We start from the raw sequence: 17,061 nt of genomic DNA on the forward strand, positions 1-17,061 counted from the left end.
TAATACATACGATCTGCCTGAACCGTCTCTCCACAGCTTGGAAGACAATGGGGAGACTTGGCATCTTGTGAATTCCGCATCTTTCGATAGTATATCTGCTGACAGATACCTTACACCCAATAAGAATGAACAAGAGAGGTGGTGGATTATATAATCCGCGTACTCTACGCGTCAACTTTACAGAGTCTTCCCTGTTGTGTAGGCAGTCCTCTCGTCCCTTGGACAACCCAGTCCTCGCTACCCACAGCCGTAGCGGCGTAGAATAAACCCCAAGGATCTCTTTCCTTTTTGACACTAAGCAAGTTATCGTATTTGTCGCCGTACATACTATCCTGGAAGTTTGGCTCCGCCACATCCGCCTCGTTCATGTACGCACCACTAAGCGGCGTCACATCTCTCAACTTCTGTACATACGAGTTGAGACGAGCATGCGACGACTTCGCGATTTCATCTGGAAGATCAGCGCCATATTGTCTGGTATCCCAGCCTGTCATGTGCATGACCGCGTTGCGCAAGTGCGACGATACGGCGGAGCTAGAGCCAGGATATCCGGCTGTTTCAAGCGTTGGTGCATAATCGACGGAATGAAAGCTGTATCCGCCTTCTTCCACGTATGAGCGGATCGCTTTCATGGTAGCATTGAACAATTGGGATGTTGAGTCTTCGAAGTTAGAGCGGGGGACAAGGCGAGATACGAGGCGGCTGTTCTGTATCCCACCACTCGGCGGCGCGGAGCCGAAATCAGCATACGTACCCCAGAATTCTGGTTCGGGGTTAGCCAGAGGGATGCCGATGTCATTGAGATCCTGGATCAGCGGCGCCATAAGATCTCTCATCTCTTTCACTTTGACGCCTGGCTTCGTAATTTGACTAGAGAGTGTGAAGGCGCCGCCTGTTGTGGTTATTTAGTTCGACATGATACCTTTAGCGTCATTGATACGCAGGTTATGCGAGAAGTAAATTCCCATGCCCTTCCAAAAGACTTCTTTGGACACGCGAACAGTGGTTTTGTCGTTGCCAGAAACGGGGCCAGTCTGGAAGGTGAAGTCGCTTCGTGCAATTGTTGTGGGTGGATACGCCTTGACAATCGCAGATGTCACGATACCGAAGTTACCTTAGAGTGTACGTTAGTCACTGCAACTAGTCACGACAGTGTTCAGAAATTTACCAGGTCCACCACCCCGGATAGCGAAGAACAGGTCCGAGTTTTCCGTCGGATCCGCATGTACGAACCTGCCATCTGCTGTGACAATCTCCAAAGCAAGGACCTGGTCAGCCATCAAACCATACTTTGAGGTGATATACGAGAATCCTCCACCTTGCATGTAACCACCATACGCCCCAATCGTCGAAGATCCGGGAGCTAGCAGTGTAATACCAGCTTCTCCCATGTAGCTGAATACCTCGTGTTGTTCCAGTGCTGCACCAACTCGGGCTGCTTGGCCACTGTACTGACCGACTTTGTAGGTGGGCAAGTACTCGAATGCTTTCATGCGGTGCATCCAGACTTGAAGTGCGCCGCCACCGGTATTCCGGCCGAGGAAGTCATGGCCAGTATTTCTGAATCGTTCAGCTTGAGTTTGAGATTATAGTGGACAAGGCTTACTTGATCGTCAACCGAATGTTGTTATTGCGCGCAAAGTTCACAGCCATTTGTACATCCTTGGTCGTGGTGACATTGACTACGTATGCAGGGAAGCTCAACAACTTGCACTCGGACTGAGGAGGCGCAGCGCTGGACGCAGGAACAGGACATGGGTTATCGAGCGTCCATGACAGGAATGGTATCAGTGGGTCTTCTTTGCTAAGTTAACAAGTTAGTGATCAGTGCAGAGTAGTGTCAACCCGGACATACAAGAAGAGAGCATCAGATTGTCGTCGCTTGACATTTGCACACTTTGTCGCATTTTTGTATTCGCCTTGGTAGCAAGCTGCGGCTGGAGGGATACCCTTGAGCAATGTGCCGCCGAGACTGACATTGAGGGTACTCCACTGTGTTGATGACGGCCAACCGCCGTAGCCTGGGTAGTTTTTGCAGGAGGGTATACTGCCTCCTATTGCTTCGCCGAAAGCAAGATCGGGGTTGTCCGCCACGTCCGATCCTTCCAACTGTATACTTTCGTATTGGAAATTGTATGCAAAGGCGGCTTGCGCCAGAAGAAGGATCGAGGAGAGCGAGAAGCTAGAAACCATCATGGAAAGCGCAGATGCGAAATCGGTACGAGAAAGACAATACAGCTCACAGAAAAGAGCTTACTTTCTCAAAAGCTGTCACAACAGCATCTTATACGGGTGTTCTGTGGCCATATTGGCAAACCCTCCACCATTGTACTACTTGTAGATGCCCCACAAACATTCAAGCTGATCACGGCCAGAACTCTGAAGCAATACAGGCAACATATGCCACCTGTTCGTCTTCTCTTTCTGGTTATCAGATGCAGTAACTTAATATCGGGCACGCGGTCATCACGCATCCACAAGGATTTACCCGGGTGTCTCCCGCTGTACGTCTTGTGTTCTCGATGCAGGGTGAATATCAAGGAGGTCGGCGTGCGTTCGTGGCGTTCGTGATCTTACATTGGTACCGGCATCATGGTAAACGGTCGAGGCTAATGGCTGCGAGACTGCGTCTCAAGCATGTTCATTGGCTACTACAAGCGAGATAGATTACGCATCGAATGTAGACTCACGATAAGAAACTTGAGCGCATGAAAGCTGACTTGGAGGTCTCCCCACATAGGGCGTCAGGATGGCCGTATGATCAAAAGGCCTTTTCGGTTGCAGGACACGAGTTTATGCGGAGAACGAAGGTTTCCCAACTTCAGTATATCAATTAGTGTGGTGCGCGCTTATTCTCTAATGGCGATCATTTCGAGCATGGTCAAGAGAAGAGAGCAGTGCACGCAGATGTTCGAGGCTTCATGGGATTGCCCCTGACCTAATCAGGCTAGCGCATCCGCTAAGCCCACTTGTTCCTATCTGGGAATAATCGTTCGCTGTCCTAAACGCCGGAAAGCCTTCTCGCACATTTATTCTAACAGGAGGAATGAAATTATCGATGTGCTCATGATCGGAAAACATTTATTATCGTTTGAACTTTATCAAAGCTCATTGCGGAGGTAAAGCATTCTCTGCTGAAGCATGCACATTGGTCCACTAGGAGCCTCAAAACTCGCTAACATGATCAAAGTCTTGCTTACTCTTTCCCTGCCTTGTTCTCGAGCTCGGTGGCGTCCTCCATGTACTTTACCGAGTGCTTCCGCTGCTCTTCCTTCATTCCCGCTTCGACATCTTGGAGGCGCTGCTCGGCTGACACATCTCCGAAGAGAATGTCGATCTCTTCCAGAGTCTTTCCCTTCGTTTCCTTGATGAATAATGTTGCGAAAATGCCCATGGAAAGGCAGAAAATACCGAACATAAGGAAGGTTTTCCAGCCGATGTCTAGTGTACGAAATTAGTGTATGTCTCACACGGAGTTCGTACGGGCACACTCACGATTGATAGCCTCCGGGGTAATCTTCGTAATCACGAAATTGAAGAGCCACTGAGTTGCAGATCCCATTCCGACACCGTACGATCGAAGCCGCGTTGGGAAGATCTCTGACAAGTATACCCATGGAACGGGGCCCCAAGAAGCCGAGTATCCGATCACATAAAGGTAAATCATGGCCACCATGGCAATAGAGGGTGATGATACGGAGTCCGAATCTGGGTTTGGTGGGTAAGTGGCGAGAACAGCTCCAATAATGAACATCATGGCCGCCATCCATGCCGCACCGCCCATGAGTGAGTATTTGCGCCCAATGAAATCGATTCCGAAGATCAAGAAGATACCCGTTGTAATCACCTTGACGGTTCCGTAGATACCGGTCGCGAAGAGCGAGGCATTGGACGCGGAGACACCGATAGTCTGGAAGATCTGGGGCGCGTAATAACCTAGCAAATTGTTAGATCAAGGTATTCGACATTCGTTGGCGTTCTGTCCTTACCAATCGAATTTGTTCCGCTAAACTGCTGCCAGAACATGAGCACAAAAGCAGTGATAAAACGGTATCGGTTACCAGGAAGAAGGCATTCTTTCCTGTCGAGATGGAGATACGAAGTCAGTGTATGTCTCGCATGCATTTTTCACAGTCACAACTTACCATGTAATGCCTTCCGTCATGTTGAGCTCCTCCTCCACAGCCGCACGAATCTCTGCTAGTTCCTGCAGAAGTTCGGGGCTGTCGTGTTGTTCGCAGCGAATGAATGCTAGTGACTCCGCAGCTTCTTCTTGCCGACCCTTCGACATCAACCATCGAGGAGATTCCTTGAGGAAGAAAAGCCCAATCAACATGAAACCACCTGGAATCAGCTGGATTGATACCGGGACTCTCCACTGCTTCGTTGAGACAGGCATATGGAGTGCGACTCCATAATCAAGCCAGTATGCGAAGGTACTGCCAATGACCAGGAACTCTTGGAAAAGACCTGCGATACGTCCTCGAAGAGCTGGAGGTGCATTTTCTGCGACGAACACGGGAGTGATGGATGACATTCCTCCAATACCGAGACCAGCGATAACGCGTCCTGCATAGATCATGCCGATCTCATGGTGAGCAGCAGTCTGGATCGCGGCACCGATAAGGAAAACGAGGGAGAAACCCATGAGGGATAGCCGTCGACCGAACCGTTCGTTGAACCAGGCAGCCGCGATGGCTCCAAAGAAGCAACCGGCGGTGAGGAGCGAAACGACGTTTGATGACACCGACGCGTTCTTCGAGTCGGAGAATCCAGATGAGTCTGTAGGCAGCCCGAAATCTTCCTTGAAAGCCTTGAGTGCGAGAACGCTACCCATCACTCCAGTGTCATAACCTTCGTTGTTGTCAGCTCTTGTCAAGGTAAACAGGTAATTTGTTCTTACCGAACAGCAGCGAGCCCATGTAGGCAACGCTAGTCAGTAGATAGACCCTGCGGTTTTTGAAGAATTTGGACACCATCTTGGCTATGTCGTCGCAGCTCGGCAGGTTGACTGGCGTACCTTTGGTGAGGGTGAAGCAGGCTTATGAATAGAAACATCAAATGCCTAGGGTGGCACCATCGGCAACACAGTCCCCCGGCATTGCGTCGTTATCATCTGGTGGAGGAACCTGCCCGACCCCAGACTCCACCTTTGGGAATAGGCCGCCTCCACAGACCCGATTATATTTTCTTCCACCAGTCATCCGTAGTTTTCGGATAACATTAGGCTTTGTCCACGAGCTAGAGGCCAACATACCGACGAGCGACGAGTGTCGGGAGTTTCGCGATAATTTTCGTGGTGTTTCCTCTGCGCGCACAACAACGCCATGCGGCTCAAACTGCAAAGACAAGCCTCCCAAGCCATGTTTACGAGGCCGCCCCAATGCTTGGTGCTGCATGTGTTGAGTCTAGTGCGTTTGTCTGAATGGTGGCATTTCTCAAGCGTCGGCGGAAAAATGAGCTCCACACAAATCTCGAACGCTAAGCTTGCCAGCGATGGTAGCGCCCGCATGCAAAGTCCCTTCCCCAACCACCAACGCACTGACATATACTGCCTCTATGCAAGGCGCCCAAAACCTTGGAAGCATCATGAGATAAAACGATCTGAGTCGTGTGGAAGTACGGCTAGGAGCCGTTGCATCCGGCCCGCTGCACATTGGCAATCCGCCACAAACGCGATGCTAACGTCATGACAGGTTTCAACAGCTCCATGCGTCATGCAATGGTAACAAGACGAGGCATACATAAGTCCGCGCCTTCCAAGGCTGGAAGAGATGGCATGTTGACCGCCTCCAATAACATGCCATGGCGGACCCGTTACTGCTTGTGTCGAAGTTGGCCTCATGCTTGATAGCCATCATATGTAGATGTGCTGAGGCCATTTGGGGCTCTATTGCTGTACCGACCTGCATAAAAAGCGGCACTGGTCTCACTTGTGTCTGCCATTAGTGATGATAATGTTAACAATAGGCAAAGAAAACTGACACCAGTCTCCTGATATGGTGTGCATACTATACGGTGTAGATATCCGTTGAGATCTCGTTGAGGTTGCAGGCGTTGGGTGAGCATGGCATACATGGCTGGCGGGCATTAGATGAGTGTGAGCAACATTGAGCGAGCATTGGCGCTATCGAGCGATCGTGTGGGCACCATGGGCGGCATTGGGCGAATATCGCCATTATCAACGCTCGGAGCCAAACCTTCCTGATTGGGAAATCACACCCCACGGGCGTCTATCATTAAACACTCGTTCTCCCTTCTCGTGTTGCCGGCTGGGGACGCTGAGGACAACATTGCAGACATTCTTGACGCATGATAAATGTTTCGACCTTCTGATGCTTACAACATAACTGCCTTGAAGTGCTGCTACCACTGACCTTCAGGTATGCATCGATCTGCGAAACTTTTGTACAGCTCGCAGCACAAACATCATTGGCAGGCGCCTTGGTTGCTAACTACAACTTTGCTGGTTGTTGCATCACCCTCAAATCGTCCCGACTGATCTCCGCTGTACTCTTCTTCCCAAGATTCGCCAAAGAGTTGTCTGTATCAGCGAGCATACAGTTGAGTACGTGCTTAACACCTTCCTCGCCTCCCATCGCAAGGCCATATGCATACGGACGTCCAACCAAGACAGCTTTCGCCCCCAAGGCGAGGGCTTTGAGAACATCTGACCCAGTTCGGATACCAGAGTCGAATAGCACAGTCAAGCCCGAGCTTTTGATCTTGTCATCAGCACCAATATCCGCCAATGCGTCTAGCGATGCAATCGCTCCGTCAAGCTGTCGTCCTCCATGGTTAGAGACAATGATGCCATCCATTCCGTGCTCAACAGCTCGATGCGCATCCTCCACAGTCTGAATGCCTTTCAACACAATAGGCCCATCCCAATACTTCCTAAGAATCTTTAAATCGTTCCAATCGCGGTAATTCCCAGACGCTACCAGGTCTGTGAACAACATGGCCTTCTTGATAATACTGGCATGGCTGAGAACCTTCGCCGCACCTCCGATGCTCCCCGGTCTTTTCAGAATCTGCCAGATCTCCGATACCTTCTCGCTGATGCTACGAGTATCTGCAGCTTGCATCTCCTCGTACATGCGATTGAAGACGGGGTCTGAGAAGCCGATCTGACAGCCCTGGCCCCAAATGAAGGGGATGTATGATTCATCGAGATCGTTAGGTCGCCAGCCTATCATGAACGTGTCGAGAGTCACAACTAGAACCTGGAAGCCGCTTGCCTTTGCTCGACTAAGCAAGCTCGCTGTAAGCTCCTCAGCTTGCGGCTTGGGCCAATAGAGTTGGTACCACCGGTCGCCGTCTCCGTTGGCTTGTGCGACTTGTTCGATGCTTCGAGTAGCAGCTGTCGAAAGGATCATGGGTACCTTCACAGCAGCACAAGCTCTTGCGGTTGCTTCCTCGGCATCATGATGAAGAATCTCTTGTACACCAATCGGTGCCACAAGCAATGGACTTTTGTATCTTCGCCCAAAAATCTCAACTGACATGTCGCGCCGTGTAGCCTTCACCAGCATCCATGGACGTAGTCGGTATCGCTCGAAAGCTGATACGTTTGCTGTATATGTTGATTCACTGCTTGCAGAGCCGTTGACATAAAGGAAGTTTGGTTCAGGAACTGCAGCTCGAGCAGCTGCTTCCCATTGCGCGGGTTTCGTTGAGTATTTGGGCTTCCGAAGACTAGCATATATCTCGCGTTGATAGCTGACGTAGGAATCTGGGTCTGGTTCGTAGTAGGTCGTTTCCTCGGTCTTTGCTAGTGGTTTTGCGTCGGACATGATGATGGTACTCAGAGGTGTTCTTCACAAGAAGGGCAGTTGTGTCTCGTATAGATACTTGCGGAACCTGATGATCTCTCGAGCGTTCCTATCGTGTTTGTTGATGTCCCTGGAACGCGAAACAAGCGTGATGCGGAGGACGCCCGGAGATGTGGGGAACGATCGACATGCCGAGGTTCAGCATCCCTCGTCAATCTACCCACACAATCGTTCCTCCCTCAGCTCGCGGAGTATACAACTGAACAGATCAAACATCGAATGAAGTGTAGAGTCCAGACTGGGTGATGCTACAACGAGAATGTCTCTAATTTTGTATGGAAAGATGTACCGCGGACATCGCATCGGCAAAATCGGTCTGTTCGGCGATCTCGCTGTTACCTGCGGATGGCCTTACTACCACCAACCTAGATCTCGCACAATTCGGCCGACAAACGATCCCAGAACGCAATATGCGGTCGACATCGAAAGTAATAAAGTGGTTGCCTGAAGAGAGGAAAGATATAAAGATCGAAGGTAAAATATCAGACATGTATCGATACAGCCATCTCATCGTCTCTCAATAAACAACTTCATAGTGTACACCCATAACCCTACAGTCATGGAAGCAGCAGCACAGAATATCCGCGAACTGTACGCAAAGAGCAATGCTCGTGAACGACAACAAATCCAAGAACAGGTTCGAGACCTGCAAAAGGATCTTTATAGCGACTGGGAGATGATGTTTAGCCTAGCGATGGCAGTGAGTCTTCCACACGCCTTGGATACCTTTCACTAACGTCATCAGCCTCTTCAATGGGCCCTTGTCGATGTTGGAATTGATCTCAACATCTTTACCACGCTCTCCTCATCTGCGACGCCGATGACGCACGGTGACTTTCAGGAAAAGACTGGCGCAGCACCGAACCTACTTGCCCACTTACTTCGCTCTATGGCATCATTTGGACTTATCACAGAAGTTGGGAAAGACGTTTTCGCAGCAAGCCGAACGACACGCGTCTTCGCAGATCCGCATGTCAACGGCGCCGCACCGCATCTTTCGAAGCTCCACCTGCCGGTTGTAAACGCGCTTCCCAGCTACTTAAAAGAGCACAACTACCAAGACATTAGCGACCCCAAGGATCTGCCATTTCATATGGCAATGAAGACGAAGCTGACGCCATTCGAGTGGATGAAGCAGGATGGTGAGCAGATGAAAGCACTCGGCCACATCATGGTGCTCGACTCTGTCGATAGTTGGGTCTCTTCATACCCTGCTCAGCAAGTCGTTGGCGACTTCAAGCCTGCAGACGAATCTGCGCTTATGGTTGACATTGGTGGCGGTTTCGGTCAACATTCTGTGGCATTCAAGAAAAAGTTTCCTGACCTCTCCGGCCGTATCGTCGTACAAGATGTCCCTTCGACTCTTGCACATGCGCCCAAAGTGGATGGTATTGAGTTCCAAACCCATGATTTCTTCACGCAACAACCGATTCGTGGTGCCAAGTTCTACTACTTGCGCCATATCATGCATGATTGGGCGGATGAAGACTGTGTGCGCATCCTCTCGAGTATCATCCCGGCAATGGGCCCAGAATCGCGCATCTTGATCGATGAGGTGGTGTTACCAGAGACAAAGGTACCTTGGCAGGTTGCTATGATGGATCTTGCGATGATGGCGGCGCTCGGCGGCATTGAACGGAGTAGAGAAGATTGGGTGAAGTTGTTGGAAAGCGCAGGACTGAAAATGGTGGACGTGCACTGCTATGACGATGTGAGGTTCCATTCCGTTATTGCGGCTGTACCGAAGTGAGGTGCAGGTCTGTAGTTAGCTAGTGGATAGTCCATAGTCAGTCGATGTATGAATTGAAAAGGCCATGCTGAGTATTTTATCGGACTGATGTAATAACCAGTGGATGAATAAGTCATCATCCCTCAAGTCCGCGGGTTTTCGTCGCGCCTTACAACTTCAATCACCGGCAGCCACAACCGTCTCCACCTCTCCACCTACGCGCTTGCGCCTTGCACCGGAAAGCTTCGAAAAGCCCTTATCGTCTTTACCACGGCGATCTCGGAGTATCAGTACGCGCAGCCAGGGGTGCATCGGAGTGTTCAGAAAGCTCCGAACGTACTAGAAGGCGGGGCAGGTCCCGACAACGCCGGTTCACTCGCCGATAGGGCGCGCTTCAGAAGCCTTGACGCTTGATACGCCTTATGCATCTTTTCGCTGTCATAGACGCACGTTTTACGCCAAGCTATGCTACCAATGAGGTATGACTGTCCGGATGCTGCTCTATAAGGAGCAGCAGATTCTGTGGTCCACGACCACACAACTTCCTGACGGATAAGAAATCTTTTGGTCCACGCTACGAGTGCTTGACGCAATTCTGCTGTATTCTTCTATCCGATTCGATAAAGAGGAAGACGAAGGCCTTGTTCGAAGATGGATCCAATCGCCAATCCGACGGTACAGGTGCAGGACGGAATGACTACGAGCGACGGGAGACCATATGCCGAACCAGATGAGATTTGGGATGGGTTGAGAAGGACAGTGTCGAAGATGACAGGACGGTCGAAAACGGGGAGCGAAGCGAAGCAGTCTATTCATCAAGAGATGGAAATCCGATCGCACGGGCGTACACGGTCGCATCGGACGCAACCCATCGACGAACTAGACGAAGAGCCCGGAATACCTATCGTAGACGCAGAGGATGACTTTCCTGAAGGTGGACTGCGTGCATGGCTCGTTGTCGCATCAGCGTGCTTGATGCTGTTCCCTTCTTTTGGCTTCATGGTTTCCATCGGCACACTTCAGGACTACTGGGGCCAGCATCAACTCTCGTACATGTCGGCGCGTGATATCGGATGGATCCCTTCGGTCTTCGTTTACTTGTCCCTTGCGCTGGGCATCTGGGTGGGACCACTCTTTGACCGTTATGGGCCACGGTGGATCGCTTTGACCGGAAGTGTCATGTTCCTACTGATGATTTTCCTACTTGCTGAGTGCGACAAGTTCTGGCAGATGATCCTTTGCTGTGGTATACTGGGAGGGTTCTCCGGCGCCATGCTGACCACTACGAGTCTTGCGGTGGTTGCGCATTGGTTCAAAGCGAGACGAGGCCTCACCCAAGGCATCGCAATGATGGGAAGCTCCGCTGGTGGTTTGGCAATTCCGTTAATCTTACGCACCACCCTTCCAAAGTATGGCTACGCATGGTCACTCCGGATACTGGGCTTTGTATTCCTCTTTTGCTTCATCGTCGCCAACATCCTGATGAAAGCTCGCATTCCACCATCTGCTGCTGCAAAGAAGAAGGCCATAATCTCACTGTCCATCTACGGTGATCTAAGGTTGAGCCTGTTCACATTGAGTGTTTTCGGTTTTGAGGTCGTTCTCTTTGGTGGACTGGGCATCATGCCTACATATGCATCGATAAGCACCAACTTTCCGCCGGATACTGGATTCTATCTCATTGCCGTACTCAATGGAGTATCTTGCCTCGGACGACTATTTCCAGGCTATGTCGCAGACAAGATTGGTCGATTCAATACCCTATTCGTCATGATTCTGTTCACTTTGCTCTGGATGTTGGTCCTGTGGTTGCCGTTTGGTACAACATCGCTTCCAGCTCTGTACGCTTTCGCAGCGCTCTTTGGATTTGGTACGGGTTCATGGATGGCTCTTACGCCTGCATGTGTGGGACAGCTATGCAGAGCGGAAGAGTTTGGCCGATACTATGGAAGCATGTACTTCATCGCTTCTCTTGCGACGCTGGTCTGCATCCCAATCAGTGGAGAGCTCGTTGAGACTGTCGGGCCTCAACCTATGGTAGCTTTCTTCTGTGCAATCCTCGGGTTGTCGTTGATTAGCTTCTTGTTCAGTCGCTGGGCGTGTTTAGGAAGACGTTGGACGTTGAGAGTCAAAGTATAAGCGATCCGATAGATACCTCCGTAATGCTAGAGAACAAGCATCACAAAGTACTCACACGTCTCCACAATTCTGTTGTTGAGCGGATGGAACTAGCGTGATACGGACCAGCAGCCGGTAGCGTGTTCATCTGAAGAAAACTTCGCGGCGCTAAAATCGGCCCCTTCCGGAATTTCACGATTTACAGGAAACTAGCTCGTCTAACAAATCATATGGCGATGCTCTATCTCTATCGATAAAATGTCTGAAACCGAGCATGGCTGCTGCTATTGATCGATGCATAGTTACCTGACCATTCAGATACTCCAGAAAACCCCCCAAAGTTGCAGGATATGTTCCATGATGTTCGTACGATACTCAGCGACTCCATGAAGCGCCACCACAGGGTGGTCCAGGCTTACAGTAGATTTACATGACGTGCTTTGATGGCGCGAAAGAGAATTTCCTGATCGACAAGGGATAAGAGCATACGAGTACGTATCATCTAGGAAGCTTTATAATGTAGCCACAGAGTAGTCACCCGCGGACCCTATTGCCTGTGCGTCTCCAAACCCTTTCCCCGCAGACATGTTGGACCACATCCGAGATATCGAGAGTTCGCCCCATATCGACTACCATCATTCCGACGATGGCAAGCCAATCATCGAGCCACAACTGAACGTCGGTGGTCATGGCGCTACCCAGCGCCGTCTCAGGGACTATCATGTCACCATGATTGGTTTTTGTTCTGGAATAGGGACGGGACTTTTCATTGGAACCGGCTCTGCATATGCAGATGCTGGACCGGCAGGGTTGTTGCTTGCCTACATCGTTGTCGGGAGTGTCTTATGGTGTGTCATGCAAAGTGTTGCAGAACTGGCTACGGTGGTCGGTATCCTATGGCGATTTATCTCAAGATTGTGCTCACCATCATTTAGATTCCTACTGCTGGCTCATTCCCACATTTCGCGAGCCGCTTCATTGACCCAGCTGTCGGATTCTCCTTGGCTATAAGCTATGGTTATTGCTACACTATATCCATCGCCGCCGAATGCTCGGCATCCGCAATCCTGGTCGGCTACTGGACTGACATGTCACCTGCTATTGTCATTACCATCAGTCTTGTCCTCATTCTCGCAATTAATCTGCTTAGCGTGCGTTGGTTTGGTGAATCGGAAGTCGCTGCAGGTACGATCAAGATCGCGTGCTTCCTGGGTCTGATCCTGGTTTCTATTGTCATAACGACCGGAGGCGCACCAAACGGCGAGACCATTGGATTCCGCTATTGGAACAACCCCGGAGCCTGGGTAGATTACAATGGCATCACTGGACCAACGGGTCACTTTCTAGGATTCCTGGCATCGTTCGTCAACGCGGCGTTCTCCTTCATAGGCGTCGAGGTGGTGGTTATTACAGCTGCCGAGAGCATCAACCCTCACGTTGCCATCCCAAAGTCGGCCAAACGCGTTACATTCCGAATCGCCCTGTTCTATGTTCTGGGTGCTCTTCTTATTGGAATCATTGTCGACCCTAGGAATCCCGGTCTCGTATCAGACAGTGGAAATGCCAACTCTTCACCTTGGGTCATCGCCATCAAGCAGGCAGGCATCAGCACCCTCCCTTCGATTGTGAATGCCTGCATTCTCATATCTGCCTGGTCGGCAGGTAACTCTTATTGTTGGGTCGGATCCCGTATCATCGTTGCGATGACCACGGACCGCCAACTCCCACAATTCTTTGGCCGTACCTGGAGCAACGGCGTACCGTACTGGGCGGTCCTCGCTTCTTGGGCTTTTGGGCCTCTCGCATATCTCAGTCTGGGTTCTGGTGGTGCTGCACAAGCTTTCGGCTGGTTAGTCAGTCTTAGCACTGTTGCGGGATTGATTGCCTGGGCGACATTATGTTTCTGCTTCATCCGCTTCTATGCTGCCATGAAAGCGCAGGGACACAGTCGAGACAGCTTGCCTTGGAAGAGCCCGTTCCAGCCTTTTACCGCATGGTATGGGTTCATTGGGTCCACTATCATTACTTTGATTACAGGATTCCCTGTGTTTTTGAAAGGGAACTGGAGTACGGGTGATTTCATCGCCTCGTACATTGGCATACCACTTTTTATAGTGCCAATCATTGTCTGGAAGCTGTGGCATAAGACACAAGTGAGTACATACCTCTTCGTGAAAGTCAAACTTGCTAACACGATCTAGTTTGCGCGTGCCAAAACCATTGATCTACATTCTGGACGTCTTCGGTAATCTTAGGCTGTATGGTTTTCAGTCGTTTAAGGCCACATGTTTGTGATTAGTAGGAAGTAGTTGGGCATTCCCAGGAACATGGTGGATTGCCGAAAGCGGGTCCAAGCGATTCGCCATTTAACTCCAATATGCTACGAAAACATGCATCGCCATTTGCTACCTTAAATCGCTGTATAGAACGTGACGTGCAGAGTGTGCAGCAGAATGCACAACGTAGAGAACATGTGGGTGCGATGAAAATGTCTGTGTCGCTACCCTCGTTTGTAGAAACAATCACTGTTGAGCGCCAAAGCGAGCAAAGGCAGCGGCAAAGAAACTGGCAGTATACACAGCAATTTTGTGACAATCTCCGTGTTTTCTATGGCTCAATGATTTTGATCTTGGGCACTGTTTTAACCCGCTCCGGAAGGTCGTGAAAAGCGGGTCCAGGATACATCGTGGGAATTGACGTACTGGGAGGTGCCAGTTGTCGATGAGAGCTACGTGCGCCTGTATCTATTGGGTCCTGGAGCTCCGCGTATTGAAAGTCTACAACGAACATGTCTTGCGACAGAACCTTTGCTGGAGTGATGGTGACCTCGAGACTATGCCAAGACTGGAACCCAGTCGTCTGATCCATATGGAACATCGAAATCGATGTTCGTGCGAGCCTAGACGATGCTTCGCGATGAAATTGTTGTAGATATCCGCCACTATATGGCGAAGACGCGCCTTCAATATGGCACCATGCTTTGGGCTTCTTCGCGACTTCATCGTACTTGCACCCAAGGGCCAAATGCATTAAGGACTTCACAATCTGACCCGATTTCGTCACTGTAGTGTAGCTCAAATCCAGTGCCGCATGCCAGGATGAAGCTTCAGCGTCGTCGAACTTGCCCTGTAAAATATTGTCTTTCGTGTTCCAAGCTTCTTTCGGATAGCATTGTCGTATCTCGACGCCTTCTGTATGGCTGCGAACGAGAAAACCCCATCGACGCTGGAGACCTCTCTGAATAGTTGACGTAAGAGCATTCCGGATGTAGATTTCCCTAGAGAATGCAGTAGATGGCACCGATCCAAAAGGGATCAAAGATACACTTGTACTGACGTCTCGGAGATAAACATCACCAGACAGGTGTCGCAATGGAACGATCACGAAATGCTGAAAGTCGTGAACAACGTGACATCTTAAAATTCCCCAAGAGATGTCATGACTCAACCAGATCATAACTGGTGAGCGAAGCGGTCGAATTTTCTTGCGTTCATTCTCGTCGAGCTGGTGAGTGTGGAAGAGCGTTTGGGATATACGTAGACCCCTGTGTGTCATAGCATAAGGAGCCACAGGATCATCCGAGGCGAATGGTATCAGATCTCGTGTTTCTCGAAAGTCGTTCGGATTAACGGCGAGCACGTCTGCGGTCAACTCATTCATCTCCGTTCCGTCTGAAACTTCCCAAGCAAAAAGCGTCTCGTCTTCAGAAATCTTCATGATCTCCTCCTGCAATCTCCTGAATGCTTTGTGTTTTCCTTCTCCATACAGCAATGGCATGTTTACGTCGAAGATTCCAAGAAGAGAATAGGCGATATCCTCGGATCTTGTTGCCTTTCTATATGCAGCCCATGACATCCGCATACTGATGCTTGCGGTGTCCAAGCTCTGACCCTCTAGATACTCTATGGGGATTCCTGTGATTTCAGATATCTGCGGGCCAATGTTGATCTTATTCCCAAGAAGTTGCCAGTCGTGGGAATAGAATTTCATGCCTGGAGCTGTGCTATACGTCTGGTGGTTACTAGGAGCAAGCAATTCTTGTAACGTCCAAGCACGTGTGAACCACTTGCTGAGTTGGATCGGTTTGCCAGCGCCCCGGAGTTCCACATCGGCGAGATAAGCATAACATCGATTACAGTCCTTGTACCATGCAAACATGCTGTTGATAGCCTCGGAGAGCTCAGCGCTACTGCTTTTGTCAATACAGCATGTATCGATCCACACCCATTTGAGTCCATCCTCAATAGCAACTTCGCAAGTCTTTTGGACTTTCGCAAAGCCTCCCTTCTTTCTAGCCTGTTCTAGATCATCTAGATCGGAGAACACGACTTCTTCATCTTCCCAGCAGTGAGAAAGGATGGCATATTGCGGGATGTTGTCGAAGAACGTCTCCAATTCAAAAGTATGTACGTTTAGGAGCCGCATTATCAGACTTGTATGTACGACTGCATTCTGCAACTAAGCGCAGTCGTGTGCTTGGGTCGCTTGAAGCGGGCCAGGTGGAAGGTTGAAGTGAGGGCGCTGAGTCGTCTTCGTTGTAGGGCGATGGAATATCCTTTCCATTGTGCATCCAGATCGACATAGCATAGAAGCCGAATCTCATAAGGCGATGAAGATAGTGAGCATGGTAAGCATTGCTGCGACGAAGGTGGGGAGAGCTTTCAGGACACATGGTCCCTGCCCCGCCAAGGCTCTCGCTTCAAAACGCGTAAGATCCTTCCAGCCAACCTACAGCTCCCTCCATCTCTTCCTCCCTCGATCACAAAAGCCCAAAGCATGGTATGAGCTAAGAGCTGTACGCGAGCAGTTTTTCTTGCGCGATCAATACATCGCATGCGCATCCACCGTCTCCACACTAACAGCAGAACGCTCCACGGCACTGCATTCACTCAGGTAAGTCATAATTCTCCTCTTTCCAGCATTTCCCATCTCAATATGATGATTACAATACAAATCACAAGTTTCAAGACGGATCGGAGAAGGTTTCACGGCCTTTATTGAATGAGTATTTCCTGTCTGAGTAGAGATAACCCACACTTGTCACATCACCAGATCGACTACAGTGCAACATCGCTGACAAGTTTCATCAGGCACACCACAATCACAAACATCTAGCAAGAATAGTCTGTAGCAATTCATAGCCATCTCAGTTAATGGAACCCTGTTTGTCTCTTGTAAAGCTACACAGCTTCGCCACGTACCATTTCCATTTCCATGCGCAAAGAACTAGGACATCACAAAGAGAAAGCTGTCAGGTACTGTTGATTTCGATTTTGATTTTGATCTTACTGGTACTGTTACACAAAAAAATAGACTAAAGGAGAAGCAAGATTGCTACCGTAGTAAAGGAGAACGATACCAAGATTCAATCCCTTTTAG

General features: G+C 50.0%; 7 protein-coding genes across 7 annotated transcripts; 3 read left to right on the plus strand and 4 right to left on the minus strand.

The window, feature by feature from the left end:
* Nucleotides 1-164: 164 nt before the first annotated feature.
* GT037_000214 (fad fmn-containing isoamyl alcohol oxidase-like protein) lies at nt 165-2,193 on the minus strand (the record flags this gene model as incomplete). Its single annotated transcript, XM_038925261.1, has 5 exons — nt 165-892; nt 923-1,114; nt 1,169-1,560; nt 1,607-1,804; nt 1,856-2,193. The coding sequence occupies 5 exons, from the start codon at nt 2,191-2,193 to the stop codon at nt 165-167; spliced, it is 1,848 nt and encodes a 615-aa protein (XP_038791117.1).
* A 1,003-nt stretch (nt 2,194-3,196) lies between these two features.
* On the minus strand, nt 3,197-4,979 carry GT037_000215 (quinate permease; the record flags this gene model as incomplete). Its single annotated transcript, XM_038925262.1, has 5 exons — nt 3,197-3,441; nt 3,496-3,936; nt 3,990-4,081; nt 4,146-4,854; nt 4,904-4,979. 5 exons carry the CDS (start codon nt 4,977-4,979, stop codon nt 3,197-3,199), a joined length of 1,563 nt encoding a protein of 520 aa, XP_038791118.1.
* Nucleotides 4,980-6,455: 1,476 nt separating this feature from the next.
* On the minus strand, nt 6,456-7,796 carry GT037_000216 (fmn-dependent alpha-hydroxy acid dehydrogenase; the record flags this gene model as incomplete). Its single annotated transcript, XM_038925263.1, has 1 exon — nt 6,456-7,796. One exon carries the CDS (start codon nt 7,794-7,796, stop codon nt 6,456-6,458), a length of 1,341 nt encoding a protein of 446 aa, XP_038791119.1.
* Nucleotides 7,797-8,394: 598 nt separating this feature from the next.
* On the plus strand, nt 8,395-9,585 carry GT037_000217 (s-adenosyl-l-methionine-dependent methyltransferase; the record flags this gene model as incomplete). Its single annotated transcript, XM_038925264.1, has 2 exons — nt 8,395-8,535; nt 8,581-9,585. 2 exons carry the CDS (start codon nt 8,395-8,397, stop codon nt 9,583-9,585), a joined length of 1,146 nt encoding a protein of 381 aa, XP_038791120.1.
* Nucleotides 9,586-10,215: 630 nt separating this feature from the next.
* GT037_000218 (mfs general substrate transporter) lies at nt 10,216-11,703 on the plus strand (the record flags this gene model as incomplete). Its single annotated transcript, XM_038925265.1, has 1 exon — nt 10,216-11,703. The coding sequence occupies one exon, from the start codon at nt 10,216-10,218 to the stop codon at nt 11,701-11,703; it is 1,488 nt and encodes a 495-aa protein (XP_038791121.1).
* Nucleotides 11,704-12,267: 564 nt separating this feature from the next.
* GT037_000219 (amino acid permease-like protein) lies at nt 12,268-13,931 on the plus strand (the record flags this gene model as incomplete). The annotated part of the gene is made up of 3 exons (XM_038925266.1): nt 12,268-12,567; nt 12,618-13,835; nt 13,884-13,931. 3 exons carry the CDS (start codon nt 12,268-12,270, stop codon nt 13,929-13,931), a joined length of 1,566 nt encoding a protein of 521 aa, XP_038791122.1.
* A 358-nt stretch (nt 13,932-14,289) lies between these two features.
* On the minus strand, nt 14,290-16,107 carry GT037_000220 (uncharacterized protein; the record flags this gene model as incomplete). Its single annotated transcript, XM_038925267.1, has 1 exon — nt 14,290-16,107. The coding sequence occupies one exon, from the start codon at nt 16,105-16,107 to the stop codon at nt 14,290-14,292; it is 1,818 nt and encodes a 605-aa protein (XP_038791123.1).
* Between the last annotated feature and the right edge of the window lie 954 nt (nt 16,108-17,061).

This window comes from Alternaria burnsii (assembly GCF_013036055.1).
Source record: "Alternaria burnsii strain CBS107.38 chromosome Unknown 705, whole genome shotgun sequence".
Lineage (NCBI taxonomy): Eukaryota > Fungi > Ascomycota > Dothideomycetes > Pleosporales > Pleosporaceae > Alternaria > Alternaria burnsii.